General features: G+C 38.7%; 1 protein-coding gene across 1 annotated transcript in view; it reads right to left on the minus strand.

Moving 5' to 3' along the window:
* ZNF704 (zinc finger protein 704) overlaps window positions 1–17,528 on the minus strand; it is an 85,967-nt gene that overhangs the window by 52,419 nt on the left and 16,020 nt on the right. Inside the window, exon 2 of the mRNA XM_062502635.1 lies at window positions 14,418–14,665. Coding sequence (XP_062358619.1) covers window positions 14,418–14,644 — 227 coding nt within the window. The 5' untranslated portion in view covers window positions 14,645–14,665. The remainder of the gene's footprint in view (window positions 1–14,417; window positions 14,666–17,528) is intronic.

Below are 17,528 nucleotides of genomic sequence, written 5' to 3' on the forward strand. Positions count from 1 at the left end.
CATACATGAACTACAGCAGATTGGGTCAGGTCCAAGCTGTGCCCATACAATGCATCAATGTGGAAAAACAAGTGCTGGAGTCAGTTTTCACAACAGGTTACTTCGATCAGCACACTAAAATGCTATCAATCTCACCTGGATATTCTACTCACTAACCTCACAGAGCTACTGAACCAGCTGTGGAGCTCCTCTAATCCTCTCACCACCATTGTACCTTCTATGTAGGTATAAAACTGGAGAAATGAGGAAGGGGGGGGAAACAATAAAACCAGAGAAAATACAGATGCATAAAAGGCATGACCAACAGAATTCCTCATGAGCAACACAGAAACCACAGGCATCTTTGGTTCCTGCTCAAGGATTTCTGCCATTGTGTGTCTCTGCTGACTGGTGTCAGTCCCGTCCCCATCCCAACCCCATCCCAAACGTGAACCCCAGCTTTCCAGAGCGTGCTTCAATCCCTTGTCCTTGGCATAAGGCCAGAGCCTGAACATCTATGATACAATGAAATGGGATGATTTGCCATGGGATGCTCATTTTCAACTTTATTCCTGCAACCTATGCTAAACAGCAATTGGATAGAAGGTATCCCTTCCACTATGTAAAACAATGGCAGAGAAAATAAATACATATAAAGAAGGGGTTTATACAGTTCTCCAAGCCCACTGGGATATGGGGAAGAGCCAATGCATGCCAAAACAATCAAGGTTTTATCTGTAATTGTAAAAAATTATAGCAGAAAAAAAAAATTAAATCCTGGGACTGACTGCTGCTCTAAACAATGACTTGCTATCAGGTAGGCTTTGAGAAACAGATTAGACAAACAGTTACCAAAACGGGTAAATGCTACTGATCTTGCATGATCTATATGCCCCATGGAGGATTTTTAACCAATAATTATTCTATTCCAATGCTATAAATCATATTATGCCCGTATCTATCATATCTTCTAAACACATCTTTGAGGCAACAGTATTAAGCTACCAGTGTAGTAAGTGAGCAATTATTTGGCATAGATGATGATACAGGAAATATGGCAATACACCAGAAATAAAATATGCAGTCATGCATATCCTAAGCGATAGAGTTTGGGCATATTGTTTAAAAAGAACATGGTATGAGTTTAAGGTTGTTAAAAAATGTTCAAATGTTTTCCATTAAAACAACATCAATTTTCTCTATCAACAAGGCAACACTCTGCAGTAATGACAGCACATCCATTTTGTCATCAAGATAAACTCTAACATAAAGAATTTACTCTATATACATATACACAGATACATTCCAAGGAAAATCTTTATCAATTACCTCCTAGATTTCTGTAAAGTCTTTTATGAACTCCATAACCTTTTTCTGCAAGTTGGGTACTGCAGATGATGGTCACACCTTGCTTTCACTGAAATCAACTAGGAAGGCTGCACAGCAGCAGAGTCCCTTGGCTTCAGCAGAGCAAGAGCACTGTGTACACCGCGGCACTGCTCACTCCCATCTCCAGTCCCAGTCTTCCACAGGTAGCTGCCCCACTGAGTTACAATGAACACCACTTCCCAATAGCCTAAAACAGTCCTAGTTTTGTGTGCTGGGAGGAAGCAAGGTACCCTCAAGCCCATAAAACATAATTTCCATAACAGATACCCACTCAAATTTGTGCAGAACTGGCAGACTCCTGTCATTGTCTAGAGATAACTGTGTGTTTTGTCTCAAGTACAGCATGAACAAACCCAACTCATTAGACTTAGAATTATATACTGACACAACTGCTTTAGGAACAGAGGAAATTAGCCATGTGTTCATAATGGTTGTTCTCCAGGCTTTTGGCTGTCTATCCTTCACTTGGCTTGTGGGGTTCAGTTTAGGATTTTGTGTTTGTTTTTTTTAATTTGTTCTGTTTGTTCATAGTTAAAAAGATAAGCTTCTTCAAAGTCTAGTGTTTTCTTTAGGTTGTACTGTTGACAGAAATGGGAAACAATTTGTTGTTTCACTGCTTACATAAAGAAAATAATGTGCATGTTACTTGTGGCCTCACCACAGGCGTTACTCAGCAAATTTTAATTATCCTGTTGGTGATTTAGTGTCGTGTAAAAACATATCCTAGCATGCATACACATCTGCCCTTGCTTATTGAAATCTGTTAGTTTTGGCTAGCTCACAGACATGAAAATACTTCCCACCACCAAAGCAGATTTTGAACTTTTGCCTGTTGTTCACTGCTATCTCCCAAATAAAAATTGGGTATAATCACATATCAAATGTTGATAATTTCATGAAAATACTAGCAAAAAAAATTATGACTGGGTTCATGTATGTAGTTAGCCAGATTTGTTTTTCCCCAGCTAATTCCTTCCCCCCATGAGCTTGTACAGATCTCAAGAAGCCTTCCTTCACAAAGTGATGGGCCAGGGAAAGGCTGCTTGGATATTTTCCAGGCACACAAATACACTTAATACATAATATGGCAACTATGTAATTTCTTAATTAAGCATACTACAACATATTCCATACACAGTTTGTAGACTATATCACAGAAGCATGAGATGATCTGAGGTGTATCTTCTGCAGTGGAAGAAAATATTCTTCCTCACTGGAACTCAATGGAATGCTTTAGAAGAGTGACTGCGAAAATGTCAAGTATTTCAAAGAAGGTGTGTAACGTTGACTGGTGCCAGCTCCGAGACAGAGACACAGCACTCTTGACTAATGTAACAAAGACTAAGTCCTTTATTCTTGTGAGCACTCTTTAAATAGAGAGTCTGAGTTTCCCAGGCACACACATGTGATTGGTTACAATCCCAGTCACTCCTTTCCTTGGCCAATGACCCATCTGCACTTAGGGTCCAAGAGGTGGGCTGGGATTCTCTGCACTTGCTCAAGTCCACCCCACAATCACTTACCCAGGTAAGTGATACCCTGCTTGCTTACAGGCTGGCTGGGTTTTCAGCCTGAAGCTTTAAACAGCTGCAGTCTGCACTGTGCCAAAGGTGAGGTATGGAGAGTTGCTGGTGGTCTCAAGGGATTGCTAGAGAAGAGGCACACCCACAGAAGGAACCTGGGCAGAGCAAGTGGGAGGAGGAGAATATGCACTGAAAGGTGGGAGGCTGCAGAGCACAGCGAGCCAGATCTTACAAAGCAGGAGGGCACTCTAGGCCAGATGCTTTCTAAACACCTATGGTATCAATACATTTACCTCAGACAAGCTTTAATTTTAAAAAAGTAGGTAAGAAAGGCATGTATTTGCCCCCAATACAGCAATGAACAGAAGCACAGATTGTTTTCAGTTTTGAAGTCCAATTGAAGATTTTTACCATCTGTATTTCCTGTTTCTGATACATCTGTAGCAAGTAAGCAAGCCATCCTTCTAAGACCACTGAGAGACACGTAATGGTCGTCAGTACTTTAAAAGGTACTAATGACACTGAAGTACTGTTATGAATTGCAGCCCTGTTATAAGGGTTGTATTTAACCAGGCATATACACTAAAAACTACCCAGGAGCCAAAGTCTCCTCAGCTGTACTCAGGCAGCCCCTCCATCGTGGGGGGGGGTTCACTGGTGGAATGAGGCCAACATCTCCAACTGCTCTGGAGGCTGAGCTGCAGCCATGACTGAGGGGCAGCAGCTGCTGAGACCTCCATGCTTGTCCTGGAGAAGGAAGCCACAAACACATGGGTAGCACTGGTAGGTGGGACATCTACTGAGCCCTCATGGTTTCTTTCACAGCAACTGTATTTTCTCCTTGTTCTCAAATTCAACTCCTCACTGCAGAAATGCTGTCTCTCATATTCCTCTGCCATAATAATGACAGGCAAACTCAGTTAACACTGTGAGCAGTTTGGATGTCTGCACAACAGGTTGCCAAAAAAATATCCCAAGGGGAAAAAAAACCCAACCAAAGATAACTAAGAACATTTGTTGAATAATGTAATTCAAATCTTCTATCTGTAGGACCAATACACATTTATTATGTCTTAAATCAAGATGTGAAAGTTTGGGTTTGAACTGCTTTAATGTTAATGATTTATTATATACACAATACATATCTATTTTGGTAAGACCCATATTCAACGCAGATTTTCTCTTCCAGCTTCTTACTGAGATCAGAACATAATAAAATGACAAAACTGTGCATTCTTCTGCAAAAAAATTCAGAGATTAGCAAGAGAGTAATGTATGTTCCTTTGTAATAACCTGAATTTCTGTCAACATCATCATAAAATATATACCACAAAACAGAGTAAGTACAACCACAAGCCTTCTTATGTGACATATTTTAAAGGGCTTTCAACATTGATTAGATCTTTACTACTGCTGTTATTATTCCTGTGATCTAAAAGTACTCTAGATAGGTACTTGAAGTAGAAACATTAATTTAGGAAGATTAAATTTCAAGAAGACATTTCTCTAAATACTAGAGATAAGCACACAAGTATGTCACCAAACAAATGTTTACCCTCAATTTTAAATATGTATATATATGTGTGTGTGTGTATACACACATCCATAAACACATTATTTAACAGCTACTCTGCATTTACTATGAGAACTGTTCATCTGTAATCTTGGAACTAAGGGCCCAGTGAACCCCATAAAAGTAACCACCGTTATATTAAATAAATTAAGCAACAATGAGAAGCAAGAGATAATATAAACATTCCCCATACTAACAGCCCTTCTATTAGAGAGAAAAGAACAAATCATTTAGTCTAAGAGAGCACTAACAACAGTCCATGACTTCAGCATGCAGTTGTGAGGAGTTAAGGTGGGGAAGAACGGCCAAAATATTCTTTCTAAAGCATCAGCACAGGCTTATAAGGGAGTGACATTAAACCTTTTTTTCACAGACACTTTTCATCAGAAAGAAATATCAAAATAGGCCCAGCATACCCTCTGCATCATTTTCTTCCTCCTCACCCAGCCAAGTGAAGAATCTCCTCACACCAAGCCATCAGGTGACAGTGCAGTATGTGGCACTCTGTGTGTGTGTATAGGAAAGTACTAAATGCCTATTTTAACACCTTATGTCACTGCCTGCCTTCAAGGGAGGAACCAATTGGATATACAAAATGAAAACAAAAGACATGATCCAAATTAACATACACAGCAGGGAGCATAAGCTTGGGAGCACAGAATGGGATGAAGAATGTCCTTCACATACAAAATTAAGACTACAAAGTATTTAACAGAGATTTTCCTGGGGAAAGCATTACCTAAACACGTGCCCTACAGTGCATTATAAAGCTGATGATAATGACAGTACATCTGCTACTTGTGGAAATATCACACTCTGTTCTTCCTCAAACAAACAGCCATGACATTAAGTTTTGGGTAACAAACCAAATCAAATTAGGAGCAACATTTACAACAACTTACAATATAAGAATAATTTACTAAAAGCATCAACTGGCTGTTGACTCCATTTACCATCTGGAATACTGCCATTACTATCAAAAAATACATGTGGCAACAGAGCAGCAGCCTCAGTGCAATATGCTGGTGTTGATGCTGCAGAGGACAACTATTTCCACAGGGTAACACACTCAGTTGTCCAGCCATTTGTAGGTCCCTGAAGAGAAGGAAGGGCAACACTCAGACACCTAGAATTTAATATAATGCATAATTAAGGAAACACTCTGCTACTATATTTTGGCAATTTTATTTTATACTTTTCCCTCAGCTCCCCAAGGAGGCTATCACATACACAGCCACTAAGGAAGAATGTTTTATCCCAAAACGAGAACAAACAAATATTTCTAAACATTGCTGTTATGCAGAGTGTAAACATACATTTGTTCGGGAATGTTAAATATTTTTAGCAAAATTTCTCATCTAATTTCATTTTACTCTTTTGATGGAAGACCAAAGAAGCAAAGTACTTTGTGATGAACCTTCAATGTGGGCACAACTAGTAGTAGTTCATATTCTAAGCACAGTTTGTTTCCCCCAGTCCTCTGAAGACGCTACTACCTCTGTTCTGGTCACTGGGCACCAAGCACAGATGGACTGAGGTCACAGTATCAGACCACCTGCAGGAACTCTTATGGCAGAATTTAAAATAAAGACCCATGCAAAATTACAAACCTTGACTATCATACTTGAAGAACAAAAACAACTTTTCATTGTAGGCTAGAGAAAACTGTGATCAGGTTAAACTTTTGCAAGCTTCCAAAGAGCAGCTGTTTATCCAGGTAAGGAGCTAGGCTTTCCACATGTAGTACAGGTGTGGTGCAATATCATGTTATTGAGTGCTGCCTCAGTAACAAGATCAGATGGAATCTTTTTGAAAGATTAACAGCTGATCAAAACTTGTAGAGGCTTCATGCAGACCTTGTGTATCTAGCATCACTTCTGTTCCACTATATTCTCAAAATGATCAGGGATTTGAGAGGATAGAATTATAGACTATATTAAACTATGCAGATTAGTAAAACCACAAGAAGATGGGGTTCTGCTTCAAATAAAAACAGCCCTTTATAAAAATTTAATTTACACACACCTCCTAATTAAGATACTGATATTTTAAAGTGATTAAGTGCTCCCTTCTTTGACAACACCCTTATTGTCACAAAACCTGAAGCAGTATTAGGCAAAACAGGTATCTGATGTGTATAATCATATAAATATTTCTTACAGTTATTAAAAAAAGACATCTTAAAATAGCTTTTCTTTTATACAAACTACTTACATGGCTTACATACTAAATGAATAAGAGTCATAGGAGTTTCATTGTAGTGTAGTTGTCTTAGGGATACAAACAAAATACTTGTAACTCCCCATACACACAATGCAAGCATATTACCGTAAATGGAGATAAGCAACACTATCTCCTTTTTGCAAAATGTGCAAAATGAAGGTTTTTATGCATATAATGCTGAACGAGTTAAGACAAAATCTTCTAAAAATATTTTGCAAATAACTGTCAGTGATACAACTTCTCTCAGAAAGGGAGGCTTTATGTCTTTGATGACCTCAGTGACATAACATCAAATATCACTGAAGAAACTAGAATATTTCTAATTTTACAGCATTTAAATAAAATTACTGCTATGAATATAGCAATGATATGTTTAATCTGTGTAACCATATATACAGTAGCCCATTCTTGCACGTTTTTCAGACACACAAGTTAAAAACCATGTACCCATTGACTTTTTTCTTTTTCTCAGCACAGATGGCATTTGAAGTGGAAATTTTTTGTGCCACAGCTAACAGAAACCACAAAGAAATTACTCTTATTGAATATTGCCTGCTGTTGAAGAGTGGTTTGAAATTACACTCCATTTTTTAAGGGAACTGAAGAGCTGAGAACAAGCCGTGCATTCACATCAATGGCTAACACAGAGAGCAGCAGTGCTGACTGAATGCAGCTCTTCACTAACCAGTGCCTAATGGCTGCTGCAGATTAGGGACACATTTTTTACCCATGCCACTTTTGAGGAATTCACTGATATTTGCTTCGTAATGAGATCACTGTCTGTTGGCAACTTCCATCACACAGATAAAATTATGTAGCCTTTGTACTGGCTAGAAGTTTTTAAGGGAAGCAGGCATACTTTGACAGATGAAGACAAATTTCAAAGCAGTGCTTTGAATACAGGATTTCTGAGAGAAATGGGAAACTTATTTATATGTGTATATATACACATGCACATGCAAAGCCTCCATCTGAAAATAGTAACTACCTAAAATAATACAGAATCCAATGTCAGGCAGTAGAACAACTTAACTTTACCACACTTAATTGCACCATCAAATTTTCACACATTTTATTTTTCACTGGGTAGCAAGCTCGAAGTTAAAAGAATGGAAACTAACACTGGCCAAAAATCCAGATGGCCAAAGTCACCAGATGGTGTTAAAGTTCCCTCTTCTAACATTAATACTATGGAAACCTGGGAACAACGAACTAAGAAGTGATGACCAGTGCTACAAAAGGTCCCACCAAAGAGAGTCAGTTTTTCATGAGAAGTAATCTTCAACTGTATCCTTGTTAGGTCTACCACTGTTAAATCATATTCTGCTCTCACAGAATCAATTATGGTAAATCAGGCTCTAAGCCACAATCACACATAGTTGCCATTACACCCCATTGTGTGAGAATCACTATCAAATATGAAACATTACAACTTAAGAACAGCAAGAGCATGTTTTTTAATTCAGGAGATTAATATTCCTTCTGCTTTAAACATTACTGGGAAAAAATACCTCCAGAGAAATGTTAACTAATCCAAAATTTGTGCTTTAACAAGAAGATTACGTTGGCAAAATCCTGCTGGATAGGCCATCCAGAATATCCAAGACAAGTGATGAAAACAGATTGTACTTGTCAGATAACTGGTTCCTCTAGAAGCTGCAACTGACTGAATGGTCCTGGAGACTCCAGTAACACAATCAAGCATGAAATACCTTGCAAGTATCAAATCTGCACACGGCACAGCACAAAGGACAGAAATTGGCAAACTGACAAAGGTCCACTGAAAAATAAAGATATATTACGCACAATTTCAGAGCAAATTTTTCTACAGCTGGCAATGCTATACCTCTTTCAATAAATGAACCCATCCAGCATATTGCTGAGGCTTTCTGACAGTGGGGACTTCAGAACAGTAATGCCTGAGTCCATACCACCAACTAGAAAATACAAGCTTATTTATAGCAAGCTTAACCATCCCAGTGGTCAGCCACACTTATGGGACAGTCCTACTCTGCTCCCCAGCATATTTGAGACTTGACACATCTCATCACTTGAAAGGTGAGTTTCCAGCAGTTTGCAAGCTGTCAGGAATGCTGTCATCTCTTTCAACATCATGAGAAACTGGTTCAGCTATCACAGCAACAAACAATATGCACACCCAGGCAACTAACATGAAGATGGCCTTCCAGATGAGCAAGGTGACTTCTGGAGTTGTGGTTTGGCTCTGTGGTCACTACCTGCAGAGTTTGTATTAGCAATTGAATATATCGCTTTCAAAGAAGTTTCTGCTACACTGCTTTTGCATACTGCAGACAGATTAAAGGCATCCAGAGCTCAAAGGATACCTACAGTCCCTCCAGAATGCAAAAGTATTCTAGCACTAGAAAACAGCATCCAGAAATATATAGGTTTTTACTTCAAAATATGCTAACAGACTCATTCTCTGATTACTCTTTGGATAAGACTTTTTTGCCATTAACAGACTGACCCTTGAAGGCACTACACCATTTTGTAGCAGACCATGACAAGCAGTTTACTACCATCAATACTAAATATAATCAAGCTCTACTGACTGACTGGGTAAAAGTCAATCAAGCTGCACACATATTTAACTAAAGTGTAGCAAACAAAGCAACAGTTTACTACTTCAATAATTCACTGGTGCATTTATTCAAAGAAGCTGCTTTTAAATCCATGGTATTGCAAACTATCAGAATTTTTACAGAAGCTTTGAAATATGGGAATGACTCTGGGAGTAGTTTGTGTTATATAAAAACAACTGTTATCAAAGTGTCTAAGTAGCATGAATGTACAGAAAATGAAACTTAAGAAACAGTAGCATTCAACCTACAGGATTCTGAAAAAATGGGAGAAAATATCACACCTCTGTGTAAAGCTATTGGGCTAGCAGAAACTTAGAGGGCTCAGAAGCTCACAGAGCTACAGTCAATAACTCCAAAACACAGTCTGGTTTCATGGCCTTTTGTTTTCACCCAATTAGGCTGAAAATCCTCAGCAGCCAACAAATAGTTGATGCCCTCTGAAGTTGCCCCATCAATCCCCTTAGTGAAAATTGTGATACAGGAAAGAAGCTCCCCCAAGAAAACTGAGGACAAGTCTAAAACAGATGGAGTAAACTAATAGATGACAATCTCTGAATAAACACCACCTCTGGATAAACAGAAAAGGGCAACCTGATTGTCAGGTTCTTCCCTCTACAAGCAGATTGGGAAGTCCTTCCATGAGGTTATCATAGCTAAGCAGATACTGCTTTTGATCTTGGAGTCAGGCTCCTGGAGAGTTTTGGCTATGAAAATATGCAAATGTTTCCATTGGAATGCATGGTGCATAATCAATCATGCCCAGCAGGCCTTACAGATCAACAACACACTCTAATCAGAAGGCTGCCCAGAGCTATGTTCCTGGAGAGACCACGCAAGAAAATCATTTAGGGATGAAAGTGTATCACCATCTGTACTATTTATTTATAATGATGGTCAGGAAACATGACTGAAATTCATTTTGCCCCAGCCTTCTGTAGTTATTCTACAAAGACCAAAAGAGACAATGTCAGAGAGAATTCCTAGAAACATTTCACTTACATTATTTCAATTATTTCATATATTTTCCCATTAAATTATAAACTAATTAGTAGATAAAATATAGGTAGAGGAATAAAAATTAATTTCACAGTAATAGAGCAGCTTTTTTAATATAAAAGCATCAGAAGATAGCAAAATCCAATATATTATTGTCATGGCAAATGTGACTGCTTAACAGCAGTGCAACAGAAGAACACAGTAGCTAGGGTTTATTGCACAATAACTAATTTAACACTATAAGGAAGTGCTTAAGCAGCTGGTATTTAGCTGTGGCTTGTCCTTTAGCAGCACAAACTATGTAGAAAAAGTTAGGCAGTTAGAAAATTTATCTTTTGTTCTTCAGAAACAACAGAGTATGGGAGGGCAGGGGAAAAGGAAGATGATGTATCAAGAGGATAATACAAATTTCACGATATTTTGAGGTCATCTAGCAGAAGGCTAACAAAAGAAAATCTCTGTATCTATTCATACCATACCATCACCCATCAGAGGGGTAGAAGTGATGCCTGCCTAGTAGTGCCTTCTGCACACCAGAAAGGACTTCCTCTGATGTCCTTCATCCTGCATTAAACTAATGCATTTAAGTTCTGAAGGGTTTCCAGCTACCATTGGTCAAAACACTTCAGTCTTACAAGGCCTTTAACACCATCATCATTTTCAGACATTTATTCTCACATTTTACTCAAAAAAAGGAAACTTCATTCCCTGCTCTGTACCACCTACCCTTCTATCCTCATTGTTCCAAGAGGAAGAAGCCCCTTCCTGAGTACCTGACCTGCACTGGGTCCCTCCTCACATCCTCACACCCATTGTATCAGCACAGTCCAGCCTCTTTCATGTCTTTCTTACTGCCGTGCTTGGGAACTGCGTGTCCATGAGGGTAAGTAACTGAAGAAAATACAAATGAGCAAGAAGGTCCTGTTAACTTCCACACCTCTGCCTGCTAGGGACATCATCTCTGATTACATTTGACCTCTACCGACGTAGTTATCTGAAATACTGGCAGACCTGGCTGGTGGGCTTGCTTCTGCCCATGAGACAAGGTGATTAGTCCCACAGTGATACCACTCTCTTCTTACAAAATGGTCTTTCACTACTCAGATCCATGCATCTGGCTGTGCTTGATTGCTGCTGTTTGAACTGAAAATCAACCGAAAGGGTATTTTTCTCTCTTCTACAGATAACATCTCAATTCTCAGAGGCAACTGCAGTTCAAAGGCAGACCCCTTTTTCCATGACTGCAGTCCCTTATGCATCAAAACTGACAATAAATTCAATATTTAAAAGGAAAAATGAAGAATTGAAGTTTCCTCATTGTATCAAATAATTCATTTGCTCAAGCTGAACAGTTTCATTCATGCTTTTCTGCATTTCAGAAGAAGGAACACGATTTAGCTCAGAAAACTTTTGTTCAAAATAACCAGTGAAGATATCTGAAAAGGGAAAGAATTAATGCTGTTAACAGTAATTTCATTTCTTGCATTCCAAAAATAAAAATCATTATGAAATAGTCATGATCTCCTCCTGTCCTAATCCAAAAGACAATTCCAGTACAGGACATAAAATAGAGAGAAACATCTGTAGTATTTTCCCAAGATGAAATAAAAATGTAAACAATGAACTTAAAAATTCTGCATCAAATAAAATATTTATTTTACTGTAATTTCCATGCACCTGGCTACCAATCACACAGAACACTAGGACTCAGTTAAGATATTTCCGCATTTCTAAAATTTCAGAGTATATAAGCAATAATGAAAGCCCTGAAGTTGAATGCCTCCAAGAAACATGCTGGTGTTTTGCTGAACTGTTAGTCATTTTAGATACAGTGCCTCACAAAGATTTCCATTCTTACTCATTGAGACCCTTAAAATCAGCTAAGAAGAGATGTTCTTTGTTTCATTTTGTGGTCGAAGTGAAGTACATTTATCCACCTCTCAACAGCTCTTTTGCAAACACTTTTTCCGAGCTCTTTTGGACATACTCATAGGCCCCTGCTATTAATGAATCTGAAGCTATAATGAACTTCTGCCTCAAAATTACTTAAATATTGTCATGGGTTTAGGTGGATACTGCAAAATTTAATGTCATTTTTCCCTTCATCATCTGACGTGAAATAGGTTCCACTCAGTTCCACTAAAGTTTTAAAACAAAATAAATAGCAAGCTTCACTTTCACTTATTACTACATACACTCTATTTACAAAATAAAAAAAAATAGGTTTGTTTTTTTTTTGTAGAGGTTGTATGTAGCAATAAGAAATTAAGATCGTATTAAAGCCCTTATTTGTCCCACACAACTATAAACATTATCTGATTAATTCAAGATGACCTTCCAACAAATGGATATAACAAATCTGCAAAGGGGGGTGGATTTTCACATCAGAGGACAAGACAGCTGACACAACAAGTCCTGCCAGGGGGCAAAGGAATGAGGAATTCACTCTGGGGAACATGCAACTCTCTCAGCACAGTCAGCAACAGAGGACTGGAAGGGGCCTAGAAAGAGGCAAGAAAGTTTAAATGCATGGAGTCTTCTTGGAGAACGCAACTTAAGATCCAACTGTGCTGCCAAGGAAGAGAGACTGGGTGCTCCCCTCCATTATAACAGCAAATATTTAGGAAGATCTCCAAGCAAAGGTTTCAGTGTTCTTCCTGTCAGCTGTGGACAAATGACCCAATAATTCACCTCAGCTTCAAAGCAAAACTTGAGCTTGACTGAAAATATGTAGCAAGAATGACCAAAGCGTTTATTATGCTGTTGAACATAAACTCCAGGTTTCTTTCCTACTTCATTAATTCTGCTAATGCAGGAGCTCAACCTCCATGTCTGAAAACACACAACGTAACACAGTAATTTTTATACTCCCAACAAAATACATGCAGAGGGAAAGTACAAGTTTAGAAGACGCCTTTGTAGGTAAACTTACTTCCTTTCATCTTAAGTATCCTGTGCTCACAACTGGTGTCACAATTAGCCTTAAGAAGGCATTAAAGATGTTTATTCATCCTAATTTCCAGTTCATTAGGGAAAAAATATTCACCCCTCCAAGGAAGGATGATCTCGTAGCTATAGAAAATGGGAGCTTGACTACTACCTCAAGTGGATTATCCACATGAAGTCACACAAAAATGCACTTAAACCCTGCACCTTAGCAGCCTGAGTTGTTAAATGGAAATGCTAACATATGGTTTGAGCAGAAGGTTAGCCTAGGTGACTTCCTGAGGTCCCTCCTGACCTACATTTTCTTGTGATCCTGTTTGCTTTGAGATACGCAGGATGAATGAGAAGGGCACTCAGACATTATAAGGTTGATTACTAATGAGAATCTCAAATAAGTATCCTAACATCTTCAAGGTTTTAATATATAGCTTGTTACTACATATACATGGAGGGAAAATTCTGCAAAAATACTCATGGACTCAGTGCAAGTGACATCTATGACAGCCAGAGAAAAACATCATGTCATCATGTTCTGGATGATGTGGTTATGTTGGTTTTTAGAAAGCCAACAAACTGAAAACTAAACATCCAAATTTTCTAAGTAGCATCATAAACTTGAAAGGCCTTTTACTGAATTATGTGCAAGTAAATTTACCAGGCAAATTAAGCAGAAATCTTTACAGACAGACTGATGCTAACATGAACAAGAAAAGAAAAAGAAATTGTCATCTTGCAACACAGAATACCCAATGAGTATAAAGTGTCTGCAAGTACGACAGTAAAAAAATTTGAAAAAGAAATTGCTAGCAGGTAAGATGATTCTGCATCTAATTTAGAAGATTACTTCTCAGGGTGAAGCTGAGTCAACAATCTCTTCCTCTTAAGACACATTCTCTTCTCCAAGTACCTCAGCTGCAGCACATTCTACAAGCAGAAACAATGCAAAAGCAGTACACTATTCTGCAGATGCCCTCATTTTCTGCTACTGGTGTTTTTAATTTCCCAACAGATCTCTCAAACAGGAAGGCTGTGACTGACTCTGCACTGCCCGGGCACAAACACTAGTCTTAGCAGCTCATAGTGCTGTTTACCAAACTTGTACCTAATATCCCATTTTAAAAAATGGCAGGGAAGAAAAAGGAAAAAAGCTTAAAACAAAACACAACAAAAAAAAATCCAACTCACCTTGCTGGAGGCACATCAATATTTGAAGAAACAACCTTGCGCTTCTGTTCCAGAAGACAAACAGAACGAGTGTTTTCCTTTTCATACTCATGAGCTCTGTTTAGTTTTTTGGTCTCTGCTGTTTTTAAATCTTCCTCCTTTGTGGTGAACAGGAGAAACTGTTGGTCTGGCAGTTTTCGACTGATGTCACTTTTTACATCCTCCTGTTGAAATGCATGGAAGGTCATTTCACGCTTGATGTTGGCTGCCTGAAAAATTGAAAGCAATTATTAAATTTTTCTATACTTCTCCTAAAATGGGAAACAACCCACTACCCACAGGCATTTTACTTCTAATTAATTATTTCAATTAGTGAATACCATTTCTTTGTCCTTCATAAATTCTGAAACTGACATTAATTTCTCAAAAATGTTGAAGACTATCCAGGAAAATAAGCAATTCTTGTCCATCTGATAAGGCTATCAACCTTTTTATGTTAAATCAAAAAAGTATTTGAATTAAAATGTCAGAAACCAGATTATAAATAACATGTCTTTTATGCACACACATCTGTGCTGCATAGCTATTCAAAAGGATTCCTAGCTGCCTTCCTCCTGAAGTGCCAGGAAAAAAGTCAGAATTATTCCAGATTAAACATAACCAAAAAATTATGTTTCCTACAGCCCCATACTGGATTCTTTAAAAGCTGTATCTGTAAATGAGGATTTTTCTAGGAGCAGAAAAATAATTTTCTATGATCCAGCTCACCTGCCAAAAGCAAAGGTGGCAGGATCTCTGTGAGGAGCCCATCCAGCAACAGTGAGCAGGGACACACACCCAGGAATAATGCCAGGTTGTCTCTTTGCCTGCCAGCACTTCCCAGACCTTCAGGTCTGCAGCTTCTCATAAGCAAGGACTTCCCAAGCAAACAGGTGTTTTAACAAATACACTATCACTCTGGAATACAATGTGCTGGTGTTTAGAAAGCAAACTATCGCAGGGTTGCAGCGAAGATGATGAAACTCATCAGAATTTTCATCCATCTTCCCAGCAAGCAAAATAAAGTACAGGATGTAAACTTTCCTATGAAATTCATTCCCTGGCCAGCTGTGCTTCCCCAGCTTCACAAGGGCAGACCTACTTGTGAGGAGACCCTTCCAACCAACCCAACAGCCAAGCGAAATATGGCCCAACAAAGTAGGAGCTTCTCCTGTCTTAAGCAGAGGTACTTCCATACCACATGCACTTGCTTGGAGAAATCCAAGTGCCTTCCAGAGCTGGCAAACTGGATTTTAAAATATTTATAAATTATTGCTTATCTTTACAGTGGAGATATCCAAGCTGTATTGTCCTCAGATAGTAACTGCCAATAAACTGAAATTCCTGTGTCAACTCTTCCAACTTATTCCTCCTTCTCATCATCCAAAAAAATTAATCAATGTATTTGTATATACATTTATGCATTAAAATACATTTTTCTCTCCACAGATCTCTGTTTGTAGATTTCAAACCTTGCCAGTTATAAAAATGGTGCAAGCAATTTTAAGTTCACAGGAAGGACATACTTGCCAAAGTAATTTTGCTGTATTCTGTAAAGTGTATCACATCAATAACGCATAACTATTTAGGACTGATGATTTAATTACTTCTAGTGCTTCCACTGAGGGGCTTTTAGCAGTTGCTTCAAGAACAAAACAAGAGTTATTACTCTATGAACGTAAATAGTAGAAAGAATTAGACACTTTACACTTCTTCACACACAAACAGATGACACATTACCAAGAAAATCTGCCTGGAAGACAAAACAGTCAGCATGTGATCATACAGAATTAGGAGAAGACATATAAATAACACAAACTGAATTCTGATTTAATGATTTTTTAAAAAACTTCTTAGATTTACAACAAACCTTTTTTGGGGTGCCTGAGAATCTCTGAGAAACTGAAATGCTGAGTTGCCTTCAATTTTCATTAAAACTGACTTATAAGCAATGCACTGAAGAAACAAAAAAACCTGAAAGCACCGAAGTTCTAATATCCAGCCCCTAGAAATTATGTAATGCCAAACAAGGGTTTATGTAAGACTTGAATTCCATCCCCTCCACTGCCACATGGTCTTTCCTTGCATGACCACACCTCCCTTCCTCCCTGCCCAGGATTTCCACCTCATCCGGTGCGGAGGGCTCTGTGCAGGGCAGGAGCAGCTGCACCCGCTGTGCATGGCAGGGGTGCTGATGTGCACGAGTAGGAGGCAGCACCAGCAGCTGCCTCCTTACCTTCTACAACCCTTCGTGTAGAAAGTGCCCAGAGCACGGAGAGGGACAGCCTCCCTCATTTCCTACTCTCCATTGCCAGACTGAACTCAGTTTTCATCAGGATGGTTTTAATTATTCTTTTAATAGACTAAATGCATAACCCTACGAAGGAAAAAAAAGGTATTTTTGTCTTCTCTTTATGAAATTGCAGGATTTTAGTCAGTTTCAGCAAATATATTGTGCCATACATTGCTGAGTTTTCTTTACAGACCTAACTAATGATGACAGAAGGTTGCAGGCTCAGACTACAGCTGTAAAATAAAGCCAAAACCACAGAAAGCAGATAATCTATTCTTATATATCAAATTTATCCACATCCAGTTCAAACACATTTCATATGTCAATATGCCGCAATTAATAGTTAGCTCCATGCATGCAATATGCAAGTGAAGAAAGACAAAAATCACAGAGCAAATGCTCAGGTTGCAGAAGCAGCTCAGGTTCTTCAGTCAGGAAAAGCAGAAGACCAAATCCAATGCTCAGGCTAACTGTCTTCCTCTCCTTCAGTTTTCAACAGATGCTTGGAAATACTAACTTCTTTCTAAACTTTCTCTTGAGAGCGACTTTACACAGAGAATCTTTTCTGCTTTAGAAGCAGGTGATCATGAGAGAAAGCCCAGAGTTTTCCCTGGTGGGCTTTCTCCAGTAGCTTTCTTCTACTCCACACACAGTTTTTCTATTTTAATTCATCCATGTCTGTGGAAGGCATTTCCAGTTGAGACACCCACCCTGCTGGAAGTGCATGGTGTCTTTTGCTGGAAATCCAACCACCTACACAAGCAGCCACTGATGTGAGGAGTGCTGAGGGCCATGGTCAT

Source organism: Cinclus cinclus, chromosome 1 (assembly GCF_963662255.1).
Source record: "Cinclus cinclus chromosome 1, bCinCin1.1, whole genome shotgun sequence".
Classification (NCBI taxonomy): Eukaryota; Metazoa; Chordata; class Aves; order Passeriformes; family Cinclidae; genus Cinclus; species Cinclus cinclus.